A 27,821-nucleotide genomic window follows, 5' to 3' on the forward strand; every position below is an offset into this window, starting at 1 on the left:
TAGGAGGCTGAGGAAGGTAGATCACTTGAAGTCAGGAGTTTGAGACCAGCCTGGCCAATGTGGTGAAACCCCACCTTTACTAAAAATACAAAAATTAGCTAGGTGTGGTGGCACGCGCCTGTAATCCCAGCTATTCAGGAGGCAGAGGCAGGAGAATTGCTTGAACCCGGGAGGCAGAGGTTGCAGTGAACCGAGATTGTGCCATTGCATTCCAGCCTGGGTGACAGAGTGAGACTCTGTCTCAAAAAAATAAAAAATAAATAAATAAATATTCCCACTTGGAATGATTCATTTGGTTGGAAGACGTTCACCTGCAAATAGGGAGGGCTACCTCCTTCTCCTAAAAAATGAAAGGTATCATTGAGTTTTGTATTAAAAACTCCAGGTTGCCATATGCATCCTGCCTCCCTTCCTCTCTCTCTTCTGTGGTGACAGGCTCTGCCTTTTCCCATGGTACCCTAGAAACTGCGAATGCAATGACAATATGGAGAGCAGGGACAGAAAGGAAGGTGAGACATTTGTGATTCCTCAAGCTCTTAAGTCCTGCTACGCATGTTTTACTATTAAAGACCGCCTTCCCTACACTGCCAGCATGTTACTTTTTCTCCTCTCTTCCAAATTCATCAAAAGCTCATTTCATCTCTACAGTACCCTGGCCACCTCCTGGCAAGCTCATAGACAACTGAGGACCAAAGGCCTTCAGAATTCTCTCTGTTGTAGCCACTTCACCTTGTAGAACTTTTCTTCCTTTTTTTCCTCTCAACTCACTGAGAACTTACAAACCCAATATGTGCAGACTGCATCAGTTAATGCTTGTTTCAGAGCCCCAAGCCCTCCAGGAACTCTTTAATTGTTCCCTCTGGTAAAACATTAAACCTTGCTCATTGGACAGAGGCAGGGGAGGAACAACAGTTAGTTGAATGGAAATGGTACATTATATAAAGAGATGGAGTTTTACTTAACATGTTATCCAAATAGTACTGGTAAGTAAAGTGAAATAATTTTTTTTTTTCTTTTTGAGACAGAGTTGTGCTCTGTCGCCCAAGCTGGAGTGCAGTGGCACCATCACAGCTCACTGCAACCTCTGCCTCCCGGGTCCAAATGATTCTCATGCCTCAGCCTCTCGGGTAGCTGGGATTACAGGCATGCGCCACCATCCCCGGCTAAATTTTTTTTTTTTTTTTTTGAGAGGAAGTCTCACTCTGTCGCCCAGGCTGGAGTGCAGTGGTGCGATCTCGGCTCACCACAACCTCTGCCTCCCAGGTTCAAGCAATTCTCCGGCCTCAGCCTCCCAAGTAGCTGGGATTACAGGTGCCTGCCACCACACCCGGCTAATTTTTGTATTTTTAGTAGAGACGAGGTTTCACCATGTTGGCCAGGCTGGTCTCAAACTCCTGATCTCAGGTGATCCACCCACCTTGGCCTCCCCAAGTGCTGGGATTACAGGCATGATCCACTGTGCCCAGTCCCTGGAGTTTTGCTTTTGTCACCCAGGCTGGAATGCAGTGGCGTGATCTCGGCTCACTGCAACCTCCTCATCCTGGGTTCAAGTGATTCTCCTGCCTCAGCCTCCCAAGTAGCTGGGATTAAAAGTGTCCGCCACCATGCCTAACTAATTTTTGTATTTTTAGTAGAGACAGTGTTTCACCATGTTGGCCAGGCTGGCCTCAAACTCCTGGCCTCAAGTGATCCTCCTGCCTCACCCTCCTTAAGTGCTAGGATTACAGGCATGAGTCACCATGCCCGGCCTAGTAAAGTGAAATAATTTATTGGCAATTATTTTTCCAGCAGAACTATTTTATACTATGATTTGAAATAAATTAGACTTCAAAGTTAGCCAAAAACACAATCAAAGGAAGTCTTAATTCTTTAAACTCTTGGTATGAAAACATTTTACAATGGATTTTCTTCACTAATGTCAAAACTGAAATTATTTCAAACTGTAGGAATCACATATATGCTACCTAAATTATTATTAAAATTAGTAGAGGCAGTAGGCTTTACAGAAATAACTGTACTATCTCTAATATGTGCACAATTTTGTTTTTATTGGTTTTTTTTGTTTTTGTTTTTTGTTTTGGTGGCAGGGGATACTGTCTCCCTCTGTCTCCCAGGCTGGAGTGCAATGGTGGGATCTTGGCTCACTGCAGCTTTGAACTCCTGGGCTCAATCCTCTCACTTCAACCTCCTGAGTAGCTGGGACTACAGGTACGCACCACCACACTGGGCTAATTTTTGTTTTTGTAGAGATAGGATCTTACTATGTTGCCCAGGCTAGTCTCAAACTCCTGGACTCAAGCAATCCTCCCGCCATGGCCTCCCAAAGTGCTGGGATTACAGACATGAGCCACTGTGCCCAGCCCAATTTTGGTTAAAAAAAAATAAAATCTTGCCAGGCCAATCTTGTCAGAGGCCAAAACTAACAACTGAAATTCAATAAAGATAAATATAAATATCCCGAACTTGGAATGAGAAATATTGATGTCATATATATAGGATGGGGTGAAGGTCCAGTAATGATGAACAGTTAAAAAGAATGAAGGGTTCTAATTGACTGCAGTTTTAATATAATTGTTGACATGAGTGCCAAGGATGCTTTATAAAAGCTTCCATAAAAATGCAGGGTGCTGCTTGAATTAGAGGTGAGAGATGGGGCTTGGGTAATATAACTACTCTACTTGGCAGTAGACTGACCACCCCATGGACCATGTTTGAATAAGGCCAAGTGTAGTGAGTCCTGAGGAGAGAGACCAGATGGTATGGGTCACTACTTCTTGATTTTTTCATGTTAATAATTATTATCTAGGAGAGGGTCCCAGAGAACAGAGCTAGAGCCAACAGCTCTACATGCAGAAGAGCCAACATGCAGAAGACCTGAGCTGAAAATAAGGAACAATTATTCTTTGTTCCCTGCACAGGGAGTACCTTGTCACTGGAATTGTCCAAGCCAGAAGTGCCATGGAGGGGAATCTCACCATGGGCAGGAGATAGGACTCATTGTTTTCTAAGGGGTTCTCCTTAGTGGAGTATTCTGTGACCTTATTATTAATAATGCAGATAGTATTTTGGGCCATGAAAAGTGAACCAAGCCGGGCACAGTGGCTCATGCCTGTAATCCCAGTACTTTGGGAGGCCAAGGTGGGTGGATCACTTGAGGCCAGGAGTTCAAGACCAGCCTGGCCAACGTGGTGAAACTCCATCTCTACTAAAAATACAAAAATTAAGCTGGGTGTGGTGGCGTGTGCTTGTGATCCCAGCTACTTGGGAGGCTGAGGCATGAGAATTGCTTGAACCTGGGAGGCAGGGGTTGCAGTGAGCAGAGATGGCGCCACTGCACTCCAGCCTAGGTGACAGAGTGAGACTCTGTCTCAAAAAAAAAAAAAGAGAACCAAGTTTAGCATGGGATAATGCATGTAGACAAGATGGAGGGAGAAATAGTCTGAACCTTAACCTAATTCATTCTTAAGATTGTTTTCTATTTTATGGAGGGCTAGCACTTTAGGAAATTCAATCATCCCCTCACATCCCCACCCCACTTAAAAGATCTCATCCAAAATCCTCCCAGTCAGAAAATCAAGAAGCATTTACATCAGCTTTAGCCTAGATTTTCCAAAGGGGCTCAGTCTATGTATTGTGGACAGACAGTTCACCATGTGTCACTTGGAGCATCTCTGGTCCCTTACAGAGATCTCCTATTACCACTCCTATTACCTATTACCTATGTCTATCTCCTGTTACCATCTCCTATTGCCACTGTCAAATCCCAGAAGGAGATGGCTGCAAACTCCAATAAACCTTTTGCTTGTAGCAGCATGGGCCCCATAGATGAACTATCAATGCCCATGTGTCATGACTGTGTGGCACAGCCGATCTGTTCCTCTGTTCCTAGTAGCACTAAGAAGCTTAGGGCAGGAGAGGACATCCATCCTGCTCTATTGTTTCCCTTCCCAGGGACTCTGTGAACATTCTCAGCTGCTTTGAGTCTTTCCTCCCAGGCCCATAATGACTCATTAGGTAAAGATGCTGGAAAAGTATTTGACCCATAAGAACAGAATTCAAGCTGGGTGCAGTGGCTCATGCCTGTCATCCCAGCATTTTGGGAGGCCGAGGCAGGTGGATCACTTGAGGTCAGGAGTTTGAGACCAGCCTGGCCAACATGGTGAAACCGCGTCTCTACTAAAAATACAAAAACTAGCTGGCATCATGGTGCACGCCTGTAATCCCAGCTACTTGGGAGGCTGAGGCAGGAGAATCGCTTGAACCCAGGAGGCGGAGGTTGCAGTGAGCTGAGATTGTGCCACTGCACTCCAGCCTGGGTGACAGAGCAAGACTGTCTCAAAAAAAAAAAAAAAAACCCAAAAAAACGGAATTGAAGAATTACCTTGCTACCAGAAGCCAGAGCATAGCCTCCCCCAACCAGAATGACAATCTCCCAGGGCATGGTCTTCTGGAAGTCCTTCCACGTGATGATGGGCTCGGTCCCCAGTGAGTGCTCCTGGTTCTCTCCTGGATTAGAGAGAGATGTAAAGCCAGATAAACCCTGATGGGCATGATTTGTGGAGACAGGAGCCTAATTGGTGAAGTGGATGATTTGGGATACTGCTATTTGGGGCGGGGGGCGGGAGGGGGGTGGGAATCTGAAGGACCTTGGTAAATCTCTTTGGGAGTATTAGTCTGATTTGGGTATTCTTCAACTAGAGCTACCCCCAGTTTCTTCCCTTCTCTCACCATCATTCTTTTTCCCAAAGCAGGGCTTCTTCGCTGGAATGAGGAAGAGGAGGAAGCCAAGGAAGACAGAGACTGTGGCATCAGTACGGTAGCCTTTCCTAGTAAAGAGACAAGCATAGCTGAGGATAAGGGTCAGGAATTTTCAGGAGTAACATGATGTCTCGGAGCAGTCTGTCCAAACACAGTGCCTCTTTTTAGGACTTATCTAGAGGTGACATTAACCTTAGTTCTTGCCAGTTGCTGCCACGCTATCCACTTTGGATTTAATGGGCAATGGCGAATGGCTGGAGGCAGGGCCTGGCTAGAGTAGATGTCTTAGTGTGAATTTGTGAGCCCGTTAATTGGGGCAAGTCCTAGATGGAGTGATCAGGAGTGGAGTTGGTTAGATAAAGGAGAATAGAAGAGGATGAGACCTCTTTCCTATGAAGGCCACACCTCCATGTGCCTCCCTTCTCAAGTGAGAAGTTGATTTCTTCTTTACAGTTGGTACTTTATAGATGTTTCCTCCTTTAACTTTCATAACCACCTATGAGGTAACCAAGCTTCCAAGAGCTTATGTAATGAGACTACATGCAGCACTGGATTCCAACCCCAGACCGGGACTCCAAAGAGTGTTTTTCCTTCCTGATTTCACACTGCAGCCTCCCTAAAAAGAGTGGATTTCCCGGGGAATGAAATCTTCCTGGCTTCATATCTGCCCCTGAGAGTCTATGAAGTCTTGCCTGAAGAATTGGGGTGAGGGGGTTGTTCTTAAGGAGGAAATGATATCACTTACTTTTCAAAGAAAGAATCCCAGCCAGGGACAAAGCCAGGCTCCCGGGTAAACCACAGTACGGTCATCAGGATGAAGAAAAATCCAGTCACCATTTCCGGGTAGCTATAAAATAAAACAGAAAGACCCACTCAGGAACTGAGAAATTTCTCCTAGCTTTTTCACTTTGCTTCTGGAAGCTTCTGTATTTAGAGTTTCAATACCCTAGACATAAAACACACTCACTGCCTAACCACTATGAATGGCTGACAGTGAGATGAGGAGAAGACTGAGTGGCCCCAGAAAACATGACATAAACCATGTTCCTGGAGAAACTTCAGTAGAAAGGGCAAGAGAACACAGCACTGTACATTTGTAAAATAATTTCAAATACAGCCTACAAGGAGAGTGCAGTGAAATAGGCAGCCCCAAACACTGTGCTGGTGGGAGGAGGAATTGCTACAACCTTTTTGAGGCCATTTGATGATACACATCAGAAGCCTTAAAGTTGGTCATTCCCTGGCTGGGTGTGGTGGCCTGCGCCTGTAATCCCAGCACTTTGGGAGGCCGAGGTGGGCGGATCACGAGGTCAGGAGATGGAGACCATCCTGGCTAACACAGTGAAACCCCATCTCTACTAAAAATGCAAAAAAGGCCGGGCGCGGTGGCTCACGCCTGTAATCCCAGCACTTTGGGAGGCCGAGGCGGGCGGATCACGAGGTCAGGAGATCGAGACCAAGGTGAAACCCCGTCTCTACTAAAAATACAAAAAGTTAGCCGGGCGTAGTGGCGGGCGCCTGTAGTCCCAGCTACTCGGGAGGCTGAGGCAGGAGAATGGCGTGAACCCGGGAGGCGGAGCTTGCAGTGAGCCGAGATCGCGCCACTGCAGTCCAGCCTGGGTGACAGAGCGAGACTCCGTCTCAAAAAAAAAAAAAAAAAAAAAAAAAAAAAAATGCAAAAAATTAGCTGGGCGTGGTGGCACGTGCCTGTAGTCCCAGTTACTCGGGAGGCTGAGGCAGGAGAATCGCTTGAACCTGGGAGGTGGAGGTTTCAGCGAGCCAAGACTGTGCCACTGCACTCCAGACTGGGCAAAAGGGTGAGACTCCATCCCCCCCCAAAAAAAAAAAAAAAAAAAAAAATAGTTGGTCATTCCCATCATCTAACCAGAAATGCATACTGAGACATTAATTACCTATTAAAAAATGGAAGCATCCTCTATATCCAATGGTATTTCATGACACTGAATACATTTTGATACAATTTTATGTTAAAATGAGATGCATCCATTGATAATCCCATTTCCACAGCAGAGTTAAGGATGTGGAACATACTGTACTGAGAGTACAAAGTTGAGTTGAGAAAGGCAAGGTATACAACAGTTTCAGTGTGGACTGAATTTTACCAAAAATACGTAAGAGTTTTGCACAAAAAAGCATGGAAAGAAGTGTTAACATTTGTTAACATGGGGTGCTAAGAATCCAGTCAATTTTAATTTTTTTCTTATACTGTCTTGTATTTTTGAAATGTTCTACAATGAACATGTATTCCTTTTATAACTTAAAGCTTTAAATAAGACAGTGTCTACCTGGATTGTTTTATGCAAAGTTGTATGTGCCAATTGCCATAAAAGGAGAAATAGCACTAAATAGGAAGCTGGGTCCTGTGGAAAAGCTGATGGAAGTGGCTGAGGGTTGGTTAGTGATTTCTTGGACGCTCTCTCTCCAAGTCTGTCTTTGATACTGCCTTATACCCTAAATATAGCACAGAGTCTCCTATCTCCCTGGGAGTGATAACTGGACCACTGTGGTGGCGCGTCTGAGCAATGAGAGGTGGCCTGGCTTTGGAAGGAATTCACATTTTCCAAGAGGGTGGCTGTGCTGTCTTTCCCTTCTTCTGCTTCTGTCTGCTGCATGGTCAGCACTCCACCCCATGCCATGGCTATACCTTGGACTCCGAATAGAGCAAAGGGGAAGGGTGGCCACCTGAAATCTGGACCAGCTTGGCTTTGGCACTAAATAGCATCTTCTAAAGGCCTGATTCAGAGTTGTGGAAAATTCTCCCAGTCTCAGGGATTGTCAGGAACAAGGCTGCTCCTGTGCTCACTTTACCTGCTGTGTTTTTGCTGGAGAAGGAGAGAAGAGGAATGGCTGATTTTTACCTAATGTCTCCCAGCTTTTCATATTCTTCTTGGATCCTCTTCTCTGACAACTGTTCCCTTTTGGTCTTCTTATTCTTGCTCAGAGAGCAGGTCTCTTTAAAACTGAGAAGGGAGAATGAGAAAATGATTAAAGAAAACACACTTCTGAGGCCCAGAGATCAAATATTAGGTAAATACTAAACCGCTTGCCTGCTGTGGTCACTTTTCTCCTCTTTCACATGCTCTATCCCTCTATCCCCCACCTATTCATATGGCTTTTATCTGCCAAGTTATCCGGCCTCTCGCCTACTGGGGATATCCATCTGGGTCTGTCTCTGGTATATTGGTGTGAAGTGATGTCTCAGGGACTTGTGCAAGTGTATTCGTGTGGGGTCATTTCTACCTACTTGTCTTTTACATAAGTAAAATAATCAGTGTAATGTGGTATATGTGTCTAGATGTATAAACTAAAACTTTTATTCCACTATGTGTCTAGATGTATAACTAACATTTTTACTCCAGAGAAGCTTTGTCTCTAGCCAAACAAACACACAAACATCTGCGTATATGGAACACACAGTGTTAGTTTTATGTTAGCAATACTGGAGTTAAGAAGTATATAGTTATCATTGGTTTGACAACAGTCTGAGTAAAAAGAAAAGTCAGAGAACATTTCTTGACCAATGGGAGCATTGGGTTATATGGACTAATAGCAAAACATTATATTATCTTCCCTTATGTGTTTGAAACTGATCAAGTTTGGAGTAGACTGACTTGTTATTTTGAGGCATATGAGCATATTTTATTCAGGCTACTAAGTATAAATCACCCATGCCTATAAAGTTAAACCTAATGCAAATTCTACTTAGAGTCATATTTTTTATTTCCTATTTCTTGGAGTAATTGGAAGTGCTCTATATGCTTTGAGAGCAATAAAACGACATTAAATACTCTTCACCTCAGACTTTGTATAAACTGGACAGGCTCTCTAACCATTTAGTTGGAATTAAGAACATTTCATTGTAGAGCTGAGAGTGAAGTGCAGAGTTCACGAATGTTTAGAATGTCTAGAAGAGACAGCGCCTGACTCTCAGACCAGACCACTGCATTCTCCTTGGGCATCCTCTGTGGTTACTTGGCAGTCTCCCTTGCACAGAGCCATCCAGGGCCCATGCCATGGCCTTTGGATCAACAGGGGGGCTTCAGTGCTTTGCTGAAAGGGCCCTGGAACTCACTTGCAGCCCAGGAACAGCCAGTGCATCCAGAACCAGCTGACCACCAGCATGATGAGGGATATGGGGAAGCTGAAGAGGAACCAGGTGCCAAAGTTCACCACCTCTGCGGCTGGATACTGGCTGGAGGGTAAAGAACCAGGTCAGCAATTAGAAAAGGGAGGGTTTCCGTATGGTATTTTGGGGTAGTATGCCAAATGCTCCCTAAAACAGAGCTGGGCTAAGTGGGGAGATAATGATAACGATATGGTAAAACATTGCTTAGGACTCATTTAGTTGACAGTTGCAATTGTACAGAGCACAGACAAGAATCATGAAACTAGCTAAAAAAAGGAATCAAAACAACTAAAATTAATATCATTAAAGTGTATATACTTTGCACTCAAGAGAATGACTCAGGACGTATTTGCCCTTAAAGATTCTGCTAAGTTTATTCATCTGGTTTTCAAGGCAACAGAAAATGGAACAGCTTGGTATACTTTGTTTCTAAAATCACCAAAGGAATGTAAGTTTTGATTGGGGGACACAATTCTGGAGAATCTGGAGCTTTAGGGCTTAATGAAGTTTTTAGATATTAACGGTGCCCATAAGAGAACCAGGACTTGGAATCTCCAAATCTTTATCAACATCCACTGGTCTCAGGGTAGAGGGGATTGGTATGGGGAACTGCTCATTCATCAGCAGGCAGAGCTGTGGCCCCCCAGCCCAAGTGCTGTTTCCTGGGGAGCCTGGATGGACCACGCGAGAGCTGTGGCTTTTGCCTAGACAAGGCTCAGGCCTAAATGACCTATGCTGTGTTTTCCTTGGGTCTCTGTTTTTGGGGCTGGGCGTAAAACTCCTCAAGGTGTGAGACATCCCTCTATCAATGATCCCTTCTCCCAGATCTTTAACTTCCCTCTCATCTGGATCATCCCTACCAGCATCTAAATGTCTCCCATCTTGAAAACTCCGTCTTGACCCTGCTCTACTTTCCTTTTATTTTTTTATTTTTATTTTTTTTTGAGATGGAGTCTTGCTCTGTCGCTTAGGCTGGAGTGCAGTGGTATGATCTCAGCTCACTGCAACTTCCGCCTTCTGGGTTCAAGCAATTCTGCTGCCTCAGCCTCCCAAGTAGCTGGGATTACAGGAGCACACTACCATGCCCAGCTAATTTTTGTATTTTTAGTAGAGACGGGGTTTCGCCATGTTGGCCAGGCTGGTTTTGAACTCCCAACCTCAGATGATCTGCCTGCCTTCGCCTCCCAAAATGCTGGGATTACGGGCATGAGCCACAGTGCCCGTCCCCTACTTTCCTTTTATTATCATCCCACATCTCTCCTTTCCTTCACAGCCAGCTCTCCATTTTCTCACCTCTACCTTAGTCCTCAACTCACCAGAATCTGGCTGCTTCTCCCACCTCTTGACCAAGGTCCTCTTGCCTACATCACCAGTAACCTCCACGTCACCAAATCTAATGGATAACGTTTTCATCCTTACTTTGCATCATCATTCATTGACATTAAATATTGTAGGCACTTCCTTTTTCTTGAAATACTTTCCTCCCTTGGGTAGAGTGGCACCAGATTTCCCTTCCCTCTCTGCTGTCTGATATTGTTTCCTTCTGTCCGTTAAATATGTGAGCTTAATATTTATGTCCTCTGTTCTCCTTACCCTGTATATTCTAGGTAATTTCCTCCACTCCCGTAGCTTCCCTTACCAGGAGGCAAAATGAATATGCAGCCCGTTTACCCAAAGGTTATTATGAATATCCAGGCAGGGACAGCAGAGCATTAAACCAAGCATGACGCCTGTCTGGGCATGGTGGCCCTGTGTCCCTGTACAGGCGGCACGCCCATGACCCCAGCCCTGCAGGCCGCTTTCTTCAAATCTATGCCTTCAGCCTAAGCATTAATATTTGCCTTGACATTCACAGGTCTGTTTTCACCTGGACATCTCAGCCTCTATGCCAATTTTTCCAACACCCCATACTTCCTCTTTCCCCTCTATTCCTTCACCTGCTGAGGGCAGGAGCCTGAGAGGCAGACGCGGCCTTTCCCTCTCTCAGGCCCTGTCTAACCTTCCTGAGACCCAGCAAGTGACCTCTGAGTTTCCCTTAAACCTGACTGTTCTTCCTCCCCACTGCGCTGTCAGCCAAGCCACCGGCTGCCCTGGACAACTTTGCAGCAGTGTCCTGAATTGCCTTCCTGCTGTCTGGTTTCTCCTTTCCAATCTGTTCTCCTTTTTTTTTTTTTTCTTTTTCATCCAGAATGAGTTTTCAAAACTATAAATCTGACCATCTCACTCCCTGCTTAAAATTCTTTAAAAGCATCTCAGAGCCTTTCAGATGCGGTCCAAGTTCCTCAGTGGGTCTTGCCAAGCCCTGGAGATCTGCCCATCCAGCTCCCTGGCCTCCTCTTACCCTCTGTCGTTTTCTTTTATGTGCTCTGCTGTCCTGCCTCGGAGCCCTCCTACGTACTGCTTTCTTTGTCTGGATAATCTCTCTTCATCTAGTTTACTCCTGTCCTTCAGGTTTCCACATGGTCGCCTCTTCAGGGAGGCATTTCCTCCCTGCAAATGGGTGAGCTCCCCCAGCAGGGCTCTCCCTGCAGAGTCCTGGACTTCTCCAGTCTCACTTAGCTATAATGACTTGATTTCCCCCTTTTTTTCCTTTTTTAAATTTTTATTTATCTATTTATTTTTTGAGATGGAGTCTTGCTTTGTCACCCAGGCTGGAGTGCAGTGGTGCGATCTCAGCTCACTGCAACCTCTGCCTCCTAGGCTCAAGCGATTCTCCTGCCTCAGCCTCCTAAGTAGCTGGGATTACAGGCACCTGCTACCATGCCTGGTTAACTTCTGTATGTTTAGTAGAGATGGGGTTTCACCATGTTGGCCAGGCTGGTCTCGAACTCCTGACCTCAAGTGATCCGCCTGCTTTGGCCTCCCAGAGTGCTGGGATTACAGGTGTGAGCCACCGCGCTGGGACTTTTTTTTTTTTTCTTTTTTTCTTTTTTTTTTTTTGAAGCAGAGTCTTGCTCTGTTGCCCAGGCCGGAGTGCAGTGGCACGATCTCGGCTCACTGCAACCTCTGCCTCCTGGGCTCAAGTGATTCTCCTGCCTCAGCCTCCTAAGTAGTGGGGATTACAGGCGCCTGCCACCATGGCTGGTTAACTTTTGTATTTTTAGTAGAGATGGGGTTTCACCATGTTGGCCAGGCTGGTTTTGAACTCCTGACCTCAAGTGATCCGCCCACCTTGGCCTCCCAGAGTGCTGGGATTACAGGTGTGAGCCACTGCGCTGGGACTTTTTTTTTTTTTTGAGACAGAGTCTTGCCCTGTTGCCCAGGCTGGAGTGCAGTGGCATGATCTTGGCTCACTGCAACCTCTGCCTCCCAGGTTCAAGTGATTCTCCTACCTCAGCCTCCTGAGTAGCTGGGATTACAGGTGTGCGCCACCACACCCAGCTCATTTTTGTATTTTTAGTAGAGACGGAGTTTCACCATGTTGGTCAGGCTGGTCTAGGGATCCTGACCTCGTGATGCGCCTGCCTCGGCCTCCCAAAGTGCTGGGATTACAGGCATGAGCCACCGCGCCCGGCGTTTTTTTTGTTTTTGTTTTTTAAATAGAGACACTGTCTTGCTCTATCGCTCAGGCTGGGGTTCAGTGGCAGGATCATGGCTCACCGTAACCTCAAATTCCTGGGCTCCACAATTCTGTCTCAACCTCCTGAGTAGCTGGGACTGTATACAGGTGCGTGTCACCATGCTCAGCTAATTTTTAAATGTTTTCTAGAGACAGGGTCTCACTATGTTGCCCAGGCTGTTTTTGAACTCCTAGGCTCAAGCAATCCCCCTGCTTTGGCCTCCCAATGTGCCGTATTACAGATATGAACCACTGTGCTCAGCCTGTTTTTCCCTCTTTCTACAGAAACTCTTCTATTCTCATTTTCTACCATATCTCTAGCACCTAGTGCAGTTCCTGACACACAGTGGTCATTAGTAAATATTTGTTGACCAAGTGAATCACTTACTTGTTGAAGTGTTCCAGGAAGATGAGGCTGGTGGAGGTGCCGATGATGGTGGTCAGGCCGCCAATGGTAGCGGAGTAGGATATGCTCAGGGAGAGGCACTTGCAGATCATCTGGTCATGGTGGGACCTGTACTTTCTGTTCAGCTTCTGCTTCCTGGGGCTGGGGGTCAGGACTTGTGGCTTTTCCTAACAAAGGAAAATCAGCGAATCTGTCCAACCCAGCTTGGGCTGTCTGGCCGAAGCATGAGAGGCAGGAGGCACCATGGTACAGCGGAAACGGTTTGAGCTTGGATGTCAGAAAGACAAATCACAGTTTCTACCATTTATCAACTTGGGCATGCATCTGAGCTGCAGTTTCTTCTTTGTAAAATGGTGGAAACCATATTTTCTCTGCTGAATTGTTGTGAAGAGTAAATGAAGTAATATATGTAAAGCGCTTAGAACACTTCCTGGCATTTAATGAATGGTAGGCTATTATTATTTTTGTGATTAATGTTATTATTGACAGCATGGCTTGTTTTTTATTTGAACTCCTGTAAAACTGGTGTCACTCTACATTGTGTTTGAATAACAAACAGATGTTATTCCTGTAGAGTTAGAATGACAGGATTTGGCCTTCCCCTCAGGCCCTTTCTAATCCTACCAAGACCCATCAAGCTACCTCTGAATATCTCTCAAATCTGGCCATTCAAGTCCATCAAACCCTGATGGAGAGATGACTAAAAAATACACCTGGATTACATAAAAACCCTAGTCTTTATTGGGAAGAGGGTTGAAGTGTGATTATTTCCTCCTTCCCTTCCTCATTCTTTTCTCCTTGCCTGACTTTTCCTCTCTACTTTTTTCTTCCACCTTGCAGATAAACTTCAGTTTAGTTGTGGTCCTCTCTGAGCCTGCTTGGTCCAGATGACGGCCTTGCAGGGTCAGAGAGGTTGCTGAACTCTGGTCTCAAGTGTTTCCTGAATAAGCAAGTCCCTCCTGTTCCCTTCACACCTGGCCACCTTCATTGATTCTTCATGAGACTAGGAAAGTCCTGGTGCAATTGTCAGCAAGTCAGGTCATGAAAGAACCAATGGGGAAGCGCCACCTTGCCACATCTCTCAAAGCCCTTTCCCACTGCCCCATCTTACTAGTGGGGCCGAAGTATGGCTGACCCTTCCAGACCTCTAAAAGATCCATTGATTAACAGAGCTGGAAGAGACCTCAAAGATTCTTTGGTCCAGTGGTTTTCCACAATCCTTTCTTCTACTGAAATTTTGCACAGAATAGTATAAGTGTAGCAATTGGATACATCCTTTTTTTTTTTGAGGCAGGGTTTCACTCTGTTGCCCAGGCTAGAGTGCAGTGGTGCCATCATAGCTCACTGCAGCCCTGACCTCCTGGGCTCAAGTGATCCCCCTACCTCAGCCTCCTGAGTAGCTGGGACTACAGGCATGCACCACCATGCCAGCTAATGATTTTACTTTTATTTTTAGTAGAGACGAGATCTGGCTGTGTTTGCCAGGCTGGTCTTGAATTCCTGAGCTCAAGTATCCTCCTGTCTTGGCCTCCCAAAGTGCTGAACCACCACACCTGGCTGGCATGCATCCAATTTTGTAATTGGAAGTATATTGATGGGTTAATTGCATGTGGTCAAGGAGACTTGGATTTGAATCAGAATGCTCCCCTATCTAGTTCCTTGGCCTTGGGTTATGATTTCATCTCTGCCTTGTTTGCAAAAATGGAGCTCAAAATCGCTACCTCATTGAGCCAAGACCATAGAAAAAATGCTGAGTGCAATGATTGATACATAATAAGCATTTAATAAATGGTGGCAGTTATTTATGATGATGGATATTAAACAAGTGAGACTGTTTTGATGAACACAGACATTTGAAATCAAGGGTCATAGGTGACAGTTGCTATTTTATACAAGCCTCAACATTCATTCGACTTCTGCATTTTATTTCAGAGGAATCGTGCCAGGAAGACAATTATTAGTTCAGAAAAGCAGGTGCCTTACAATCTTAGGATACTCAAATAAAATATTTGCAGTGTCCCTGAAGCACCTTTGAAGAGTAGTTTGAGGACCTCTGATCTACACCAAACCCCAGCTTTTATCGTTGAAGACACTGGGGCTCAGGCAGTGGACTGTCTTGCTACAGTCAAGTGAGCTTGATGTCTCACCTCCATGGCGCACACAGGCCAGACATGTATGAGGGTAATGAGTGCCTGGTGACAGCTCACTAGCCTGATTCCCTTACGACTTCAAGACCAGTGCCCTTGGGAAGCAGTTCACAGCGTTTCATGTAGGAAACAGGGCTAGAAGGGGCCGTTCTATTACCTGGGATGGGTGTTGCTTCTTGCCCTGGTGTTGGTTTGCAGTTTTGATGGGGTTGGTGATCGAGGACACACCATTCAGGTTCTGTTGGGACAAAGGCCATCTCACTATTAGGAAGAGGAAGTGGTGAGCCAGGTGCCTCGAGAAGGACCACCTAGTCATCCCAGGGCCACCCCATGCCTCAGCACTGTGGGAACCAGAGGCCAGAAGCCAGGGGGAGCATATACACCAGGGCACCTCAGCCAGGCCTGCCCCGCCCAGTCTGGTGTCAAGCTCTCCACTTGAAGAGGCTTTGAAACTAGGCAGAACATGGCTCTGCCCTTAGAGGAGAGCCAGCCTTTCTGGGACTTTATTAGCTAATGAAGAACCCTTTATATATAAGATAAAAAAAAGAAAATGAAAAAAAAATCACAACCAAGTCCACAGTTTTTTGTTTGTTTTAGAGACAGGGTCTCACTATGTTGTCCAGGATGGGGTCAAACTCCTGGGCCACAGCGATCCTCCTGCCTCAGCCTCCCCAGTAGCTGGAAGTACACGTGCACACCATTGTACCCAGCTGAAGTCCAATGTTTTATTGGCCTTTTATACTTCTCATGAAAAGATGTATAACCAGATTTGGGGGAGTGAAGTAAGTTCGAGTAACTGTGTGCAGGTAAACTCTGCTTTCCCCTGTAAATGTGTTCTTTTTATTTTTATTTATTTTTATTTTTTGAGATGGGGGTCTTGCTCTATTGCCCAGGCTGAAGTGCAGTGGCACGATCTGGGCTCACTGCAACCTCTGCCTCCCAGGTTCAAGTGATTCTCCTGCCTCAGCCTCCCAAGTAGTGGGGATTACAGGTGCCCATCACCACTCCCAGCTAATTTTTGTATTTTTAGTACAGGCGGGGTTTCACCATGTTGGCCAGGCTGGTCTTGAACTCCTGGCCTCAAGTGATCCTCCTGCTGTGGCCTCCCAAAGTGCTGGGAGTACAGGCATGAGCCACCACGCCCAGCCAATGTGTCCTTTTTAATAATAACATTTTGTCAATGGAATCCTCACTGAAAGGAACTCTAAGGTGGATCCGTGGCTGTTGAAAATCTGGTTCTGAATCTTGGGTTTCCATGAAGAAGTGCTGAGGGATTTTCAAGTGATTCCAAAGCACAGAAAAACCCCAAGGCCATACCTCGTTGTGCATCAGAGTGGTGAGGTCTGCGTTGGACCTGCTGGAACCAAGCAGAGGACACAGAAGCCACGTCAGTGAGGCTGACTCTTGGGAGGGGAGGTCCCCCTGCATCAGGCGTTTGGTGTAAGGGACTTAAACTCTCTGGATTCCAGTTTTCTAGTCTCCAAAGAAGACTAATCTCTCCCTTGTCTTCCTTGCCTTCTGAGATGCTGTAAGGATTAGTGGGGCCAGGGGCCTGCTTCCTTCTGAGGGCAGGGGCAACACTTTCCTTTGACATTAACAATCGTCCTAACAGCAGACGTGGAGTGGATATTAGATACAGAGTGCACATATATGGGCTTTAACCCCCAGAGATTGTTAATCCTCATCACAGATCTATGGTCCTGGCATTCATACCTCCATTTACACCAGTACTTAGCACGGGGATGCTAAGTGGCGGAGGAGGGTAGGAGTCCAGGAGTCTGTCTCTCTGGAGAGCCTATGCCCCCTGACCATGTTCTCACTGGCTGACTCTCATGTTCTCACTGGCTGACTCTCATGTTCTCACTGGCTGACTCTCATGTTCTCACTGGCTGACTCTCATGTTCTCACTGGCTGACTCTCATATTCTCACTGGCTGACTCTCATATTCTCACTGACTGACTCTGGGAAGACCACTATCTAAAAAGGGGAACTTGTGATATGCGTATCTGAGGTGACAGGAGCAGGGAGGGCCTGGATTGTACTCAGGGAAAGTCAAGGGAGAGGGAGAGGGTGAGGGAGGGGGAGGACTTCTGATCAGCAAGTACACCTCAGGGGGTGAGTCTCTCCCACCCCTGCTGGTCCCCAACCTTTGCCTTGAGGACAGAAGAAGATGAGAACTTAGCCATCAGTGTAACTGACACACTGAGTGATCAGTGAATGTTTCCAGTTTATCTTAGTTGCGAGGACAGTGGGAGCCACCAGCTCAGCCACTGTGAAGACAGAGAGCGTATTGGGCACACACATGCGGGATGTGGGTCCTGCGGCCATGGTCCCTCTCCAGGCTCTGTCAGGGAAGGATAAGAAGCTGACAGGCGTGCAGAGGGAAGTGTTCTTTGGAGTGAGTTCTTAGCCTGGGAGGAGAATGTGCTGTGATGTTTCCCTTCCCTTCTTCCCAAACTGGGTGAGGAGGGTAGGTGAGGATCCTCAGGTAGCATGGGAGGTGGTGGCCGCAAGAGTGCTGTCTGCACACCCAGCAAGTGACCCAGTTCCCAGCACAAAAGATGCTTAGAATTCTAGGGACAACTCAGGCTTTTCTTTTGGAGTTTGGGGATACATTTTTGTGTGGAAAAGAGCAAAGGCAAGAAGCCGGTAGGGTGATGCCAGAGAGGCCACAGGGAGGAGAAAAGGCCACAGTGAGGATGGCCTTTTCCTGGGTCACCTAGGAAAGGCCTGCCCGGAGGCAGAGGCAGCCCCAACACAGGGGTTGTGGGGGAGTTAACCACGAGAGCACAGGCCCAGGAGGGTGGCGTGAGTGTTAATCCCAGAGCAAGGCCCTGCCATTAGGCCTGAGGCCCTGCAGAGGGCGCCATAATGGGATGCTCCAAAGACCCTGAAGGCAGTTGCCCCACAGATGAAAGAGCCAGGGATTGAAATCTCAGAGAGGGCACCAACCCCAGACCTCAATAGCCCCTATCCAGACCCTTCTCACCCATTTATCTTTCCTGTACCCTAGAGCTGCTGTCCTAAGCCCAGAAAAGTCAGAAGCAGCAGAGTGAGGGTGTGGTTAGGGGAGGAGGAGAAGAGGGAGGTGGAGGAAGACAGAAAGAAGCTCAACTCCCTCCCTGACTTACTTTCACCTTCTTTCTTCTGCAGGCCTAGGGTGAGGGGTGGGTGGGTGTGGGAGAAGCTTTGGCTGAGAAGTTGAAGTTTTGATTTGAATTTGGACTAGTCTCCCAAATGTCTGAACATGAGATTGTTATAATACCTGAAAGGAACCAGGAGAGCTACGGGATTTGCCTGGGATATCATCAAGGGTGATGTCATCAAGAAATCCAATATGCTATGATTGAAGATAGTGGTGGAGAAAAATAAAGCGATTTCCTGATGGCACCCTTCCACGTCTGTCCCACTGTGAATGCTGATTTCACCCAATGTGCGTTCTCCTTTTTTACAACAAGGGCAAATGACAGAGCTGAGCTGTATTACAAATCCGGCTTTTAAATGTGGACTATTCATTGCGGCATGCCTGTGGGCCACATTTTGAAATAGAATCTCCAAATGGAATCAGCTGTTAATGGAGCTTCCTCCAGGAATGTCTGAGGCTGCTTCTCCTTTTCCAGCTCTGCTTCCCATCATCACAAGGCCCTCTCACCTCCTGTCCCCTCATCCCCTACCTGTCACCTAAGTTTTCTTTGCCATATCTAACAAGACCAAATCTACCAAGACCTTATCTAATATCTAGAAAATATTTCATGATTCTCCAAGAATCTGCAGTGGCATCGAGATGTGAACGGTTTTCCATTAACAAATTAAACATACTATTTTCCTAAAAGGGACATGAATTTAGAAGAGATTCTGCATGGTGGCTGTGTGGACAGTTCATATATCCACTGAGATTCAGTGTGGCCTTTTTATTTCCTCATCACTGCAACACTGTGGTTAAGGGAGTGACTCTCCAGGTCCTGACAGGTCACTCCTAGGTATGGAGAGGAAATGGGGGAGGTTGGGCGGGGGTGGGGGGTGTGGCAAGGTGGTGAGCTTGGGCGGTACATCTCAAAGAGCTGTTTATGGGTCTAGGTCCCCTCTTTTCTGACCTCCCCTATGGACTCTGAGAGGCGCTGTCTGGGAAGAGGGCAGTCATACTCACTCTTCATTGACAAAGATGAGTTCCAGAGAAGGTTGGCTGTTCTTTACATCCAGACCTATGAGTAGCAAAGAAAAGCAGTATGTGAGAGGTGGAGGCTGGGGCTGACCCTGTGGGTTGGAGCATAGCTCAAGGGCTTAGGGTGGACGTGGGCCATATGGAGTGGGTGACATTTCTCCTTCCCTTTGCTCTGTAAGTAGAGTGGGGCTCATGGATGCAGACTGGCCCCAGGGTTTTGCAGTGATCCTTGAGCATTTGGGGGCAAAGAGCAGTGTGTACCCTTGAGCATTTGGGGGAAAAGAGCCCAGAAGTGAAGGAGGAAGGAAGAGCCAGAACAGGGAGTTCAGGGAAGCTTCAGAGTCCAAGAGCTGGGATGGGAAAGAGGAGAGAGGGAAGAGGAAGGGGAAGGTGGGGGCATGGCTGAGGGGGACCTGGGGTGGGCACAAAGTTGGGCAGTCTCCCTAGAGGAGCCAGGCAGGAGGACCCCAGGGGAGGTTGGAGGAGCAAAGGAGAGATGAACTCCAGCAAACTGTACTGATGGGTTCGGCCTCTTCGGTGTTGGAGTTGCCCGCCACGAGCTGCTCGTCCTCAGCACTGACCAGCTCCTGCAGCACGGCCTCCACGATGGGCATCACCATGGCGGTGGTGGAGGTGTTGGACAGCCACATGGACAGCAACGTGGTACAGCACATGAAGCAGAGCAGCAGCCTGGAAGGCAGGGAGGGTTGGGGCAGAGCGTCCACGGAACACGCATCCCTGCGGCTCCACAGCGGGCCTCCTACCAACCTGCTGGGGCTGGTCTAGACAGCTGTGGCTGGAAAGGCAGGCATTTGTCCTGCAGGGTGCCATTCAGCTCTGTACTCCCAATGCTTGGCACAGCATAAGTATTACAGCAATACTTCTTGAATGAATGAATCACACTTCATGGACTAGCGGCCTTAGCCAGAAAAAAGTCCTTAGTGAAGCAAAGAATAGCTCTGGTAGTAGGGCCACAGGGTGTAGACTTACCATTGTTTTTCTGTCTCCGCGGACATTGGCTGGAGCTTGGTGGTGATGTGTGTTTGTGTGTGGAAGGCAATACTTTGTTTGCCCTCGCAGCCAGCAATTCTGTGAGCGCCACGGCACTCCTTGCTTTGCCGCCAAGTCACCATAGATATCAGTGACCCAATAGAGATGAATGTTTGGAGCTCACAGTTCCACCCACTACCTGTCAACATGCTGAAGGCGTAGCCCCCAAAGTCACAGAAGTGTCCCGTGTCACTGTGTGCACTTTTCCAGCTGACATCTTAAAGCGTCAACACTTGGAGAAAAACACTAACAAGGTTAACCCTCTAATTATTTCTCTTTGGCTTTGAGAACATTGTGCAATGTGTGCCTGTACAGACATGTCCTAGTTTCCATAAGATAAGCCAACATAAAGACTACTGTGTTTATTATTTTAGGTGGAATCACTGACTGCACAACTTGGGGACAGTACGTTTATCATGTGGACTCCATTGGCTGACAGCGACATGACTTTGCCAATTCTGTACCTACATGGGTAACTGCCTCTGGGGGTGGCAACTTGCTGACTGATGTAAATAGGGAGGAGTGGAAATGTGAGAGGATAAAAATTCTTGCAGATAGTACACAGAGATTTTAAAGAGCCACAGAGTCTCCATATGATGTGACGAAATGCCACTGTGTGCCTGGGAGGTTGAGTGTAGGGGCAAGATTATTACTGAGTTAGGGGGTGGATTAAGCTGTAGTTATCAGACCTGTTTGACAATCTGGGAGACAGGAACATGATTTTAAGCATAACCTATAGTCATCTAAATGACTCATACTGAGAACCAATACTATATTATTTATTTATACTCGTGTTGACTCCCACAGGAGTCAGGGCAGCTTACATAAAATGCAGCAAGAAAGTTGTAAACTAGAAGGAGGTGAGCAGGATATTCCAAAAGGGAAGGTACAGGCAGGGGAATCCAAATGGAGCATCGCTGAAGCTAACACAAAACTCAACCTTGACACCGTAACACATTCCCCGAGGGTGGGACTCCCTCCCGCATCACAGTCAAATGCAGTGTCTCTAACTGGGTCTGTGGTCTGAACTGATGACAAAAACTCAGGGTGGATGGGAGGAAACATTCACGTCTCCTTCAGTGACAAAGGAGAAGACAGCCACTTCCGGTCCAGCCTGTTCCCTGATACACAGGAAACAGGTTGGGAAACAATTTCTCTTGGTCCATCCTGTTTTACCTAATGGGCCCCTATATGTTGTAAGCTGCTGCCCTTGCAGCCTAGGTCAATGGGTAAGTTCTTTGGATAATGATAGCAAGGTCACAGGTTTAAATCTCTACTCCATGATCACAGGTCCTCTCCCTGGACGGGTCCTATGGCTCTGGTGTCAGCCCAACCCTTTGGTGAAAAAAACAGCTGAAGTGGACATCCCGCAGTGATCTGAGACCACTGTCCTGGTGGCACACTGGGAGCTAGAAGGATGCCCTATGTCCTGGCATCCCAAATAAGACTTACATGCCCGGCTTGGCTCCGGCCATCAAGACCATGCGCAGAGCAATGCGCTTATGCAGGTTCCACTTCTCCACGGCAGCCGCCACGCAGATGACCCCCACCAGCAGCAGCGTGGTGTTCTTGAAGTACTCCGCCGCCACCTGTAGGGAGGCCAGGCATGTCAGCCACCCTCCCGGACCAAAGACCCAGGGCCCAGCACCAGCTGGGAGAATGGGCCATACCCAATAAAACCTGTTCTCCATCAAAGAGGCTGGTGAAGAGGAGGCAGGGGGGTGAGGATTATTGAAATAGCCGCCCATCCTAGAGTCACATCTACTGAGCGTTCACTGTGGGCAGGCACTGTGCTAAGTACTTGACAGATTATTTCATTCAATCTGGCCAGTAACTCTATAGGATAGATGTTCTTCTCCACTTTGGAAAACATAAAACCACTGTATTTAAATATGATGTGAATATGATTTTAAAGAATAAACACATATAATTTTATATTGATCTTTTAAAATAACCCTAGGTTTCTCCCCAAACCTAATTTTTAATGTTTTTAGAAAATATTAGAAAATTATTTTCATTTCATTTCTATTAGAAAATTAATACATGCTCAGTATGGAAAACTTCAAAATATAGAAAAAGTTAAAGACAAAATTACCCTTAATCATGCTACTGTAAATACTTATAGTTTCTTCCATTTTTCCTATCCCTATATAGATAAATGGATTTATACAGTATGTATACTTTTATATCTTGCCTTTTTTTCATTTAACATCATATCCTCATTATTGTTTTTCTTTGAGACAGAGTCTTGCTCAATTTTTTTTTTTTTTTTTTGAGATGGAGTCTCGCTTTGTCGCCCAGGCTGGAGTGCAGTGGTGCGATCTCGGCTCACTGCAAACTCCGCCTCCTGGGTTCACGCCATTCTCCTGCCTCAGCCTCCCGAGTAGCTGGGACCACAGGTGCCTGCCACCATGCCTGGCTAATTTTTTTTGTATTTTTAGTACAGATGGGGTTTCACTGTGTTAGCCAGGATGGTCTCAATCTCCTGACCTTGTGATCCTCCTACCTCAGCCTCCCAAATTGCGGGGATCACAGGCATGAGCCAGCGCACCCGGGCCTAATTTTAAAAATTTAAATAATTCCCAATAATTCTCAAGTTCCAATGAATTCCAAAAATGAAAATAGTACAAGGAATACCTATACACTCTTTTTTTTTTTTTCCCCTGAACCATTTGAGGGTAAGTTACACACATTTTGGCTGGTCCTTTACCCCTAAATACTTCAGTGTATATTTTCCTTTCTTTCTTTTTTTTTTAAAAAAAATTTGAGACAGGGTCTCACTCTGTCGCCCAGGCTGGAGTGCAGTGGCATGATCACGGCTCACTGCAGCCTCAACCTCCCAGGCTCAGGGTATATTTTCTACGAATAGGGATTTTCTCTTCCTTAGTGGCCACAGTACCAGTTATAAACTCCTTTCTACTTTTTAATTTAATGATGGGGAAGTTGAGACATAGGGCAGTTAAAAAGATGTTTCGCATGTTTGAGGTTCATGGACCAAATCTTTGTTGATTCTCTCACTTGGAATATTCTATCTTTCCATCTCTGCCTGTACATTCCAATCAGACTTTGAAGCCCAGTTCAGGCCTGGCATCCTCTAGAAAAAACCTTTCTTGTGGCCCTAGCCTCTGATTCCAGAATATTCCTCCTGGGCACCATTAATTCCGCACACCACAGAGCACTTGGAGCAATGCTTGAATGATTGCTTCCTGATTGTACTGTTGTCTGTTTATTTTTGTATGTGTACTTCTCTTGTCTCTCAACTAAATTTTTCGGCTGTGAATGGTTCCCTTCTATATATCTTAACACCTAGTAGAATAATATGCAAAAGTAGATGCTCAATAAATATTTGTCACATACATGAGAATTGCTTCCAACTGGAGGAACCATACAGAAATTGAGAGGAAAAGCTATAGAAAAGTTTAACTTCTAATTGAAAAACCCTCTTAAAGTGAGAAAACAAGAACATTTTTAACTGCAGCAAAAATAAAAATTCAACAGGAAAGGAAATACATAGTAAAATACATAGCATTTGAAATAATATATACATGATCATACTAATTTTGATTATTGAATTAACAAAAATTGTGATTGAGCATATTGGGAGGATGGTAGAAGGCGAAGTGGGGGATGTAAAAGAAAAAATCTTCCCGGGAGGCAGAGCTTGCAGTAAGCCGAGATCGCGCCACTGCACTCCAGCCTGGGCGACAGAGCGAGGCTACGTCTCAAAAAATAAAAAAAAACAAAAAACAAAAAGAAAAAATCTTCATCTGCTATAACAAGAAGTCAACTGATAGCCGCTTAAAGTGAGAACTCAAGGACTAATATAAGAATATCATATGGGAATGGAGCTTAATGACAGAAGAAGCTGTTAACAAAGTTACAAGTTATTGACTCTGAGGGTGGGGTGGGACTTGGTGGGGGGGGAAGTGGGAGGGGTGAGGAAAGAGACTGCTGACTTTTCATTATAAGCGTTCGGTATTAAAGTATTTGATTTTTAAACTTTGTGCACGAAACACTTTGATAACATCAAAACCAAAATAAAGGCAGGCTGCTCCATCTCTCCTTTCTCTCTTTTGCCCCATGGACATTTCATTGCATCTGGTTGATGAGGGTTGTGTAGGAGAAGGGACATCTGCCCTCACTGTGACCATTTCCTGGGAGGAAAAGCTCCTGCTTCTGGTTAACCCAGTGTTTGTCTCTAAGCCCATTCCTCAGCGGACTACTGTCACGAATGCCCCCTGGGGGCAGGGAAGGCCCCCTGCTCTGGACAGCTTGTGACTCCATGGCAGAGTCCACTCTGAGAGGGCGGTGATCATGGTGGTGGGGGCGGGGGTGGGGTTGGGGGAGCGGCCCCCTAGCGGGAGCAGGAGGCACTGCAGGATTGTCCTAGGGAAGCGGCTGAACTTGGAGGTCAAGGGCCTTTCTCACTGCCTGGTTACTTTCCCAGGCTTTGTGGAGGCGGCTTTGTGGCACAACCGGAGCTTTATTTTCTTGTCTACCGAGGAGAGAAACCCACAGAAGATGCGGGACCGTTGTGGGAGATGGTCTTTCCACCAGCCCCATGACACAGCCCTGCGAAGCTTTTCAAGTCAGTGCGACTGGGGTTTCTTTCCCCGGGGACTGACTGACAAGAGCTACGTTTTCTGCCTCTATCATATCCCATTCTAGAACACCGGTTTGGCTGTGATGGTCTTTAGGATGCTCAGTGCCTGAATGACAGGTAGGCCACTTTCTCTGGGTTCCACTTGGAGGCAGAGGAAAGGAACCAGGAATATGGAGAGCCTTCTAGTGCCGGCATTTTGCATGTTGCATTCACTTTCTCATTTGAGCTCCACAACAGTGCTATGAAGCAGCACTATCCGTATCTCAGTTTACTGATGAGGAAACTGGGGGTTTAGGGAGCATCTCCCAGGTCACAGTGTAAGGGCAGAGGCAGGATACCACTTCAGGGCCATCTGAATCCGAAGCTTCCTAGACAGCCTGCCACAGGGTGAGCCGACTGGAAACCCCCATCTGATTCAACTCTAGGGGGATTTTCTGGGTCTCCCAGACAGCATGAGCTAGCACACATTTCTTGTCGTGTTTTTGTTTTTGTTTTTTTGAGACAGAGAGTTGTTCTGTGGCCCAGACTGGAGTGCAGTGGCACAATCTCGGCTCACTACAACCTCTGCCTCCTGAGTTTAAGCAATTCTCCTGCCTCAGTCTCCCAAGTAGCTGGAGCTACAGGTGCTTAGAAAAACTAAGGAAACCTCCTTAGTGAAACCACTACACCTGGCTAATATTTTTGGATTTTTTTTTTTTTTTTTTTTTTTTAAGTAGGTACGAGCTTTAACCAGTTTGTTGGCCAGGCTGGTCTTAAACTCCTGACCTCAAGTGATCTGCTCATCTCAGTCTCCCAAAGTGCTGGGATTACAGGCATGAACCACTGCACCCAGCCCACTGGTACACAGTTTTTATCTTCATTTATAATCGCAGTCCTGACACTGGCCTTAAATGCCCAGGGCAGGGCCAGTCTGAACTCCAGGCCCAGCTTCAGTGGGATATTGGCTCTGTGCTGTGTGTTTGGTGGGCTCAGCTCTCTTCTCATGTCTTTCCTGCTCCCTTGTAAGTGATACTATGTGCTCGGGAGACACGGCCTGGGGCTCAGGATATAGTTTGTGATTACAGAGGTAACATCACTGAGTGGGGAAGAGGGAGGACTCTGGAGTCAGCCGGGACTCCACTGTGTGACCCTAGACAAGGTATTCAGCCTCTCTGGGCTTCATTTTCTCATCTTAAAAAAAAAAAAAAAAAAAGGAAGGAAGGTTATGTGAGTCCCTACCTCATAAGGTTATTACAGAGATTAAATGACACGTGCAAACCAGCTGGCATGGCCTGCCACATTGATGGCCAGGATCCCTGGTGACTCTTCCTGTTGTGAAGTGCTCCATCTAAAGGCTGACCCGGTTTGAGGCCATTAGCACACAGAGTGGGCTCATCCATGCACAGAGCAAAGCCACAGGGCTGCTTTTTCATTTTTAGAAATTAAAATTCTGTTCAGTGGTGTTGTTTATTAGTTTTCTAGCCCATTGATTTTTCTTTCACAATAACACCTGGGTTATTCAGAGCCTCCCAGGGAACACCAGACTTTCAAGATTCTCGAGGATGACTGTAATTGTTTTCTAGAGTGTGTTGCAGATTTCCTGCCTTTATCAACAGAGCCTGTGCATTCTCCCCGGCTTCCTGTGAGACATGTGCCAACTCTCCCCATCATAGCCTCTGCCCAGGGAGCCCCTTATCGCTCTTGCCCTTGGCTAGCTGTCCAGGCTGCTGGTCCTTCTCTGGTCCCTGGGTCTGCATTTTGCTGGTTTCCCATCTCATTCTTAGGCGGCTGCATTTTCCCAATGTGAGGATGCTTGCCATTAGCATTCCTTTCCCCATTTTCTAATTTCCCAGACTCACATCCTGTGAGCTGGGAAGCCAGATAACGAAGCTTGTTAGAGTTTTTTGTAAAGAGAAATTAGACTCTAAATGGCTGTACCTCCCCAGGAGTAAAGTGCATGGATTTTAGGACATTTGCATTGGTGGTTTGATTGCTTTTTCTGCTTTTCTGCTCTGTGGTTTTTCTCAGTATGCCCCATCACTGAACTTGGAGAGCAGAGGTGTTTCTGGACTGTGTTTTAGGGAAGATGGGCTCAAGGAAGTCCCCTCGACAAGGAATAGCTATAGCAATCTTGGGCTCTGAAGTTCAGATGAGTTACCTGCTATTGGACACGCTAATGAACCTCTGTACCTCTGTCACCAATTCTTTAAGGGCCATAGTGATGCTACATAGCTAATTTAATCTGCTGTGACATGGGCTTTACACATAAGATAATGCAGCTGGGCTCTTATTTTTTTTAATTATGCGTTTTTTTATTTTATAGATTTTTTGAGACAGAGTCTCACTCTGTTGCCCAGGCTGGAGTGCAGTAGCCTGATCTCGGCTCACTGCAACCTTGGCCTTACAGGTTTAAACGATTCTCCTGCCTCAGCCTCCCCAGTAGCTAGGACTACAGGCACCCACCATTGTGTCCGGCTAATTTTGTATTTTCAGTAGAGACGGGGTTTCGCCATGTTGGCCAGGCTGGTCTTGAACGCCTGACCTTGTGATCCTCCCACCTTGGCCTCCCAAAGTGCTGGGATTACAGGTGTGAGCCACTGTGCCCAGCCTCATCTGAACAATTTTGCAGTGAAATTCTCTGAACCCTGGGAGCAGATACCTGGCCTGGCTCCCGCTCAGTGCTAAGCTAAGCCCTGCCAGGGCTGAAGCCCCACAGGACTCCATTCCAGTTAGTGTCCAAGCAGCACAGCCAAGCCAGCAGTGTCTCCTTTCCACCTTCCCTGGGGGCAGGAATGCTGTTTCTGCCGGGTAAGCCCCTAGCAGGGGCTCAGACACCCTTCTCATCACCTGATTTGCATTCCTGGTTCCATCTGTTTTATATATTGAGTCTTCTAAGATTTGGTTTAAAGAAAAGGTTTCGTTGCTTAAAAAAACATTCTTTGCAAATCCTGCCCTAGAGAAGTCTAAAGTAGAGAGACCCAGATGGGTGCTGGCATGACCCAGAAGCTGG

The 27,821-nt window shown here is 46.5% G+C and overlaps 1 protein-coding gene and 1 long non-coding RNA gene across 4 annotated transcripts in view; one reads left to right on the forward strand and one right to left on the reverse strand.

The window, feature by feature from the left end:
- Positions 1 to 27,821, reverse strand: part of SLC13A4 (solute carrier family 13 member 4) — a 48,925-nt gene that overhangs the window by 5,892 nt on the left and 15,212 nt on the right. For 2 of the 3 annotated variants that reach the window (XM_063708789.1, XM_063708788.1), the window contains exons 4-14: positions 21,682 to 21,818; positions 19,697 to 19,869; positions 19,165 to 19,219; positions 16,335 to 16,374; positions 15,175 to 15,255; positions 12,853 to 13,037; positions 8,852 to 8,971; positions 7,638 to 7,739; positions 5,504 to 5,605; positions 4,729 to 4,826; positions 4,382 to 4,506 (exon numbers count right to left, since the gene is read on the reverse strand). In XM_063708789.1, coding sequence (XP_063564859.1) covers positions 4,382 to 4,506; positions 4,729 to 4,826; positions 5,504 to 5,605; positions 7,638 to 7,739; positions 8,852 to 8,971; positions 12,853 to 13,037; positions 15,175 to 15,255; positions 16,335 to 16,374; positions 19,165 to 19,219; positions 19,697 to 19,869; positions 21,682 to 21,818 — 1,218 coding nt within the window. The remainder of the gene's footprint in view (positions 1 to 4,381; positions 4,507 to 4,728; positions 4,827 to 5,503; positions 5,606 to 7,637; positions 7,740 to 8,851; positions 8,972 to 12,852; positions 13,038 to 15,174; positions 15,256 to 16,334; positions 16,375 to 19,164; positions 19,220 to 19,696; positions 19,870 to 21,681; positions 21,819 to 27,821) is intronic. The other variant, XM_019031087.4, reaches the window with a different exon arrangement.
- On the forward strand, positions 1,318 to 21,682 carry LOC129523710 (uncharacterized). Its single transcript, XR_008667286.2, has 4 exons — positions 1,318 to 2,208; positions 4,752 to 4,811; positions 20,604 to 20,701; positions 21,520 to 21,682. It is a non-coding gene; the product is annotated as an uncharacterized lncRNA (long non-coding RNA).

Source organism: Gorilla gorilla, chromosome 6 (assembly GCF_029281585.2).
Source record: "Gorilla gorilla gorilla isolate KB3781 chromosome 6, NHGRI_mGorGor1-v2.1_pri, whole genome shotgun sequence".
Lineage (NCBI taxonomy): Eukaryota > Metazoa > Chordata > Mammalia > Primates > Hominidae > Gorilla > Gorilla gorilla.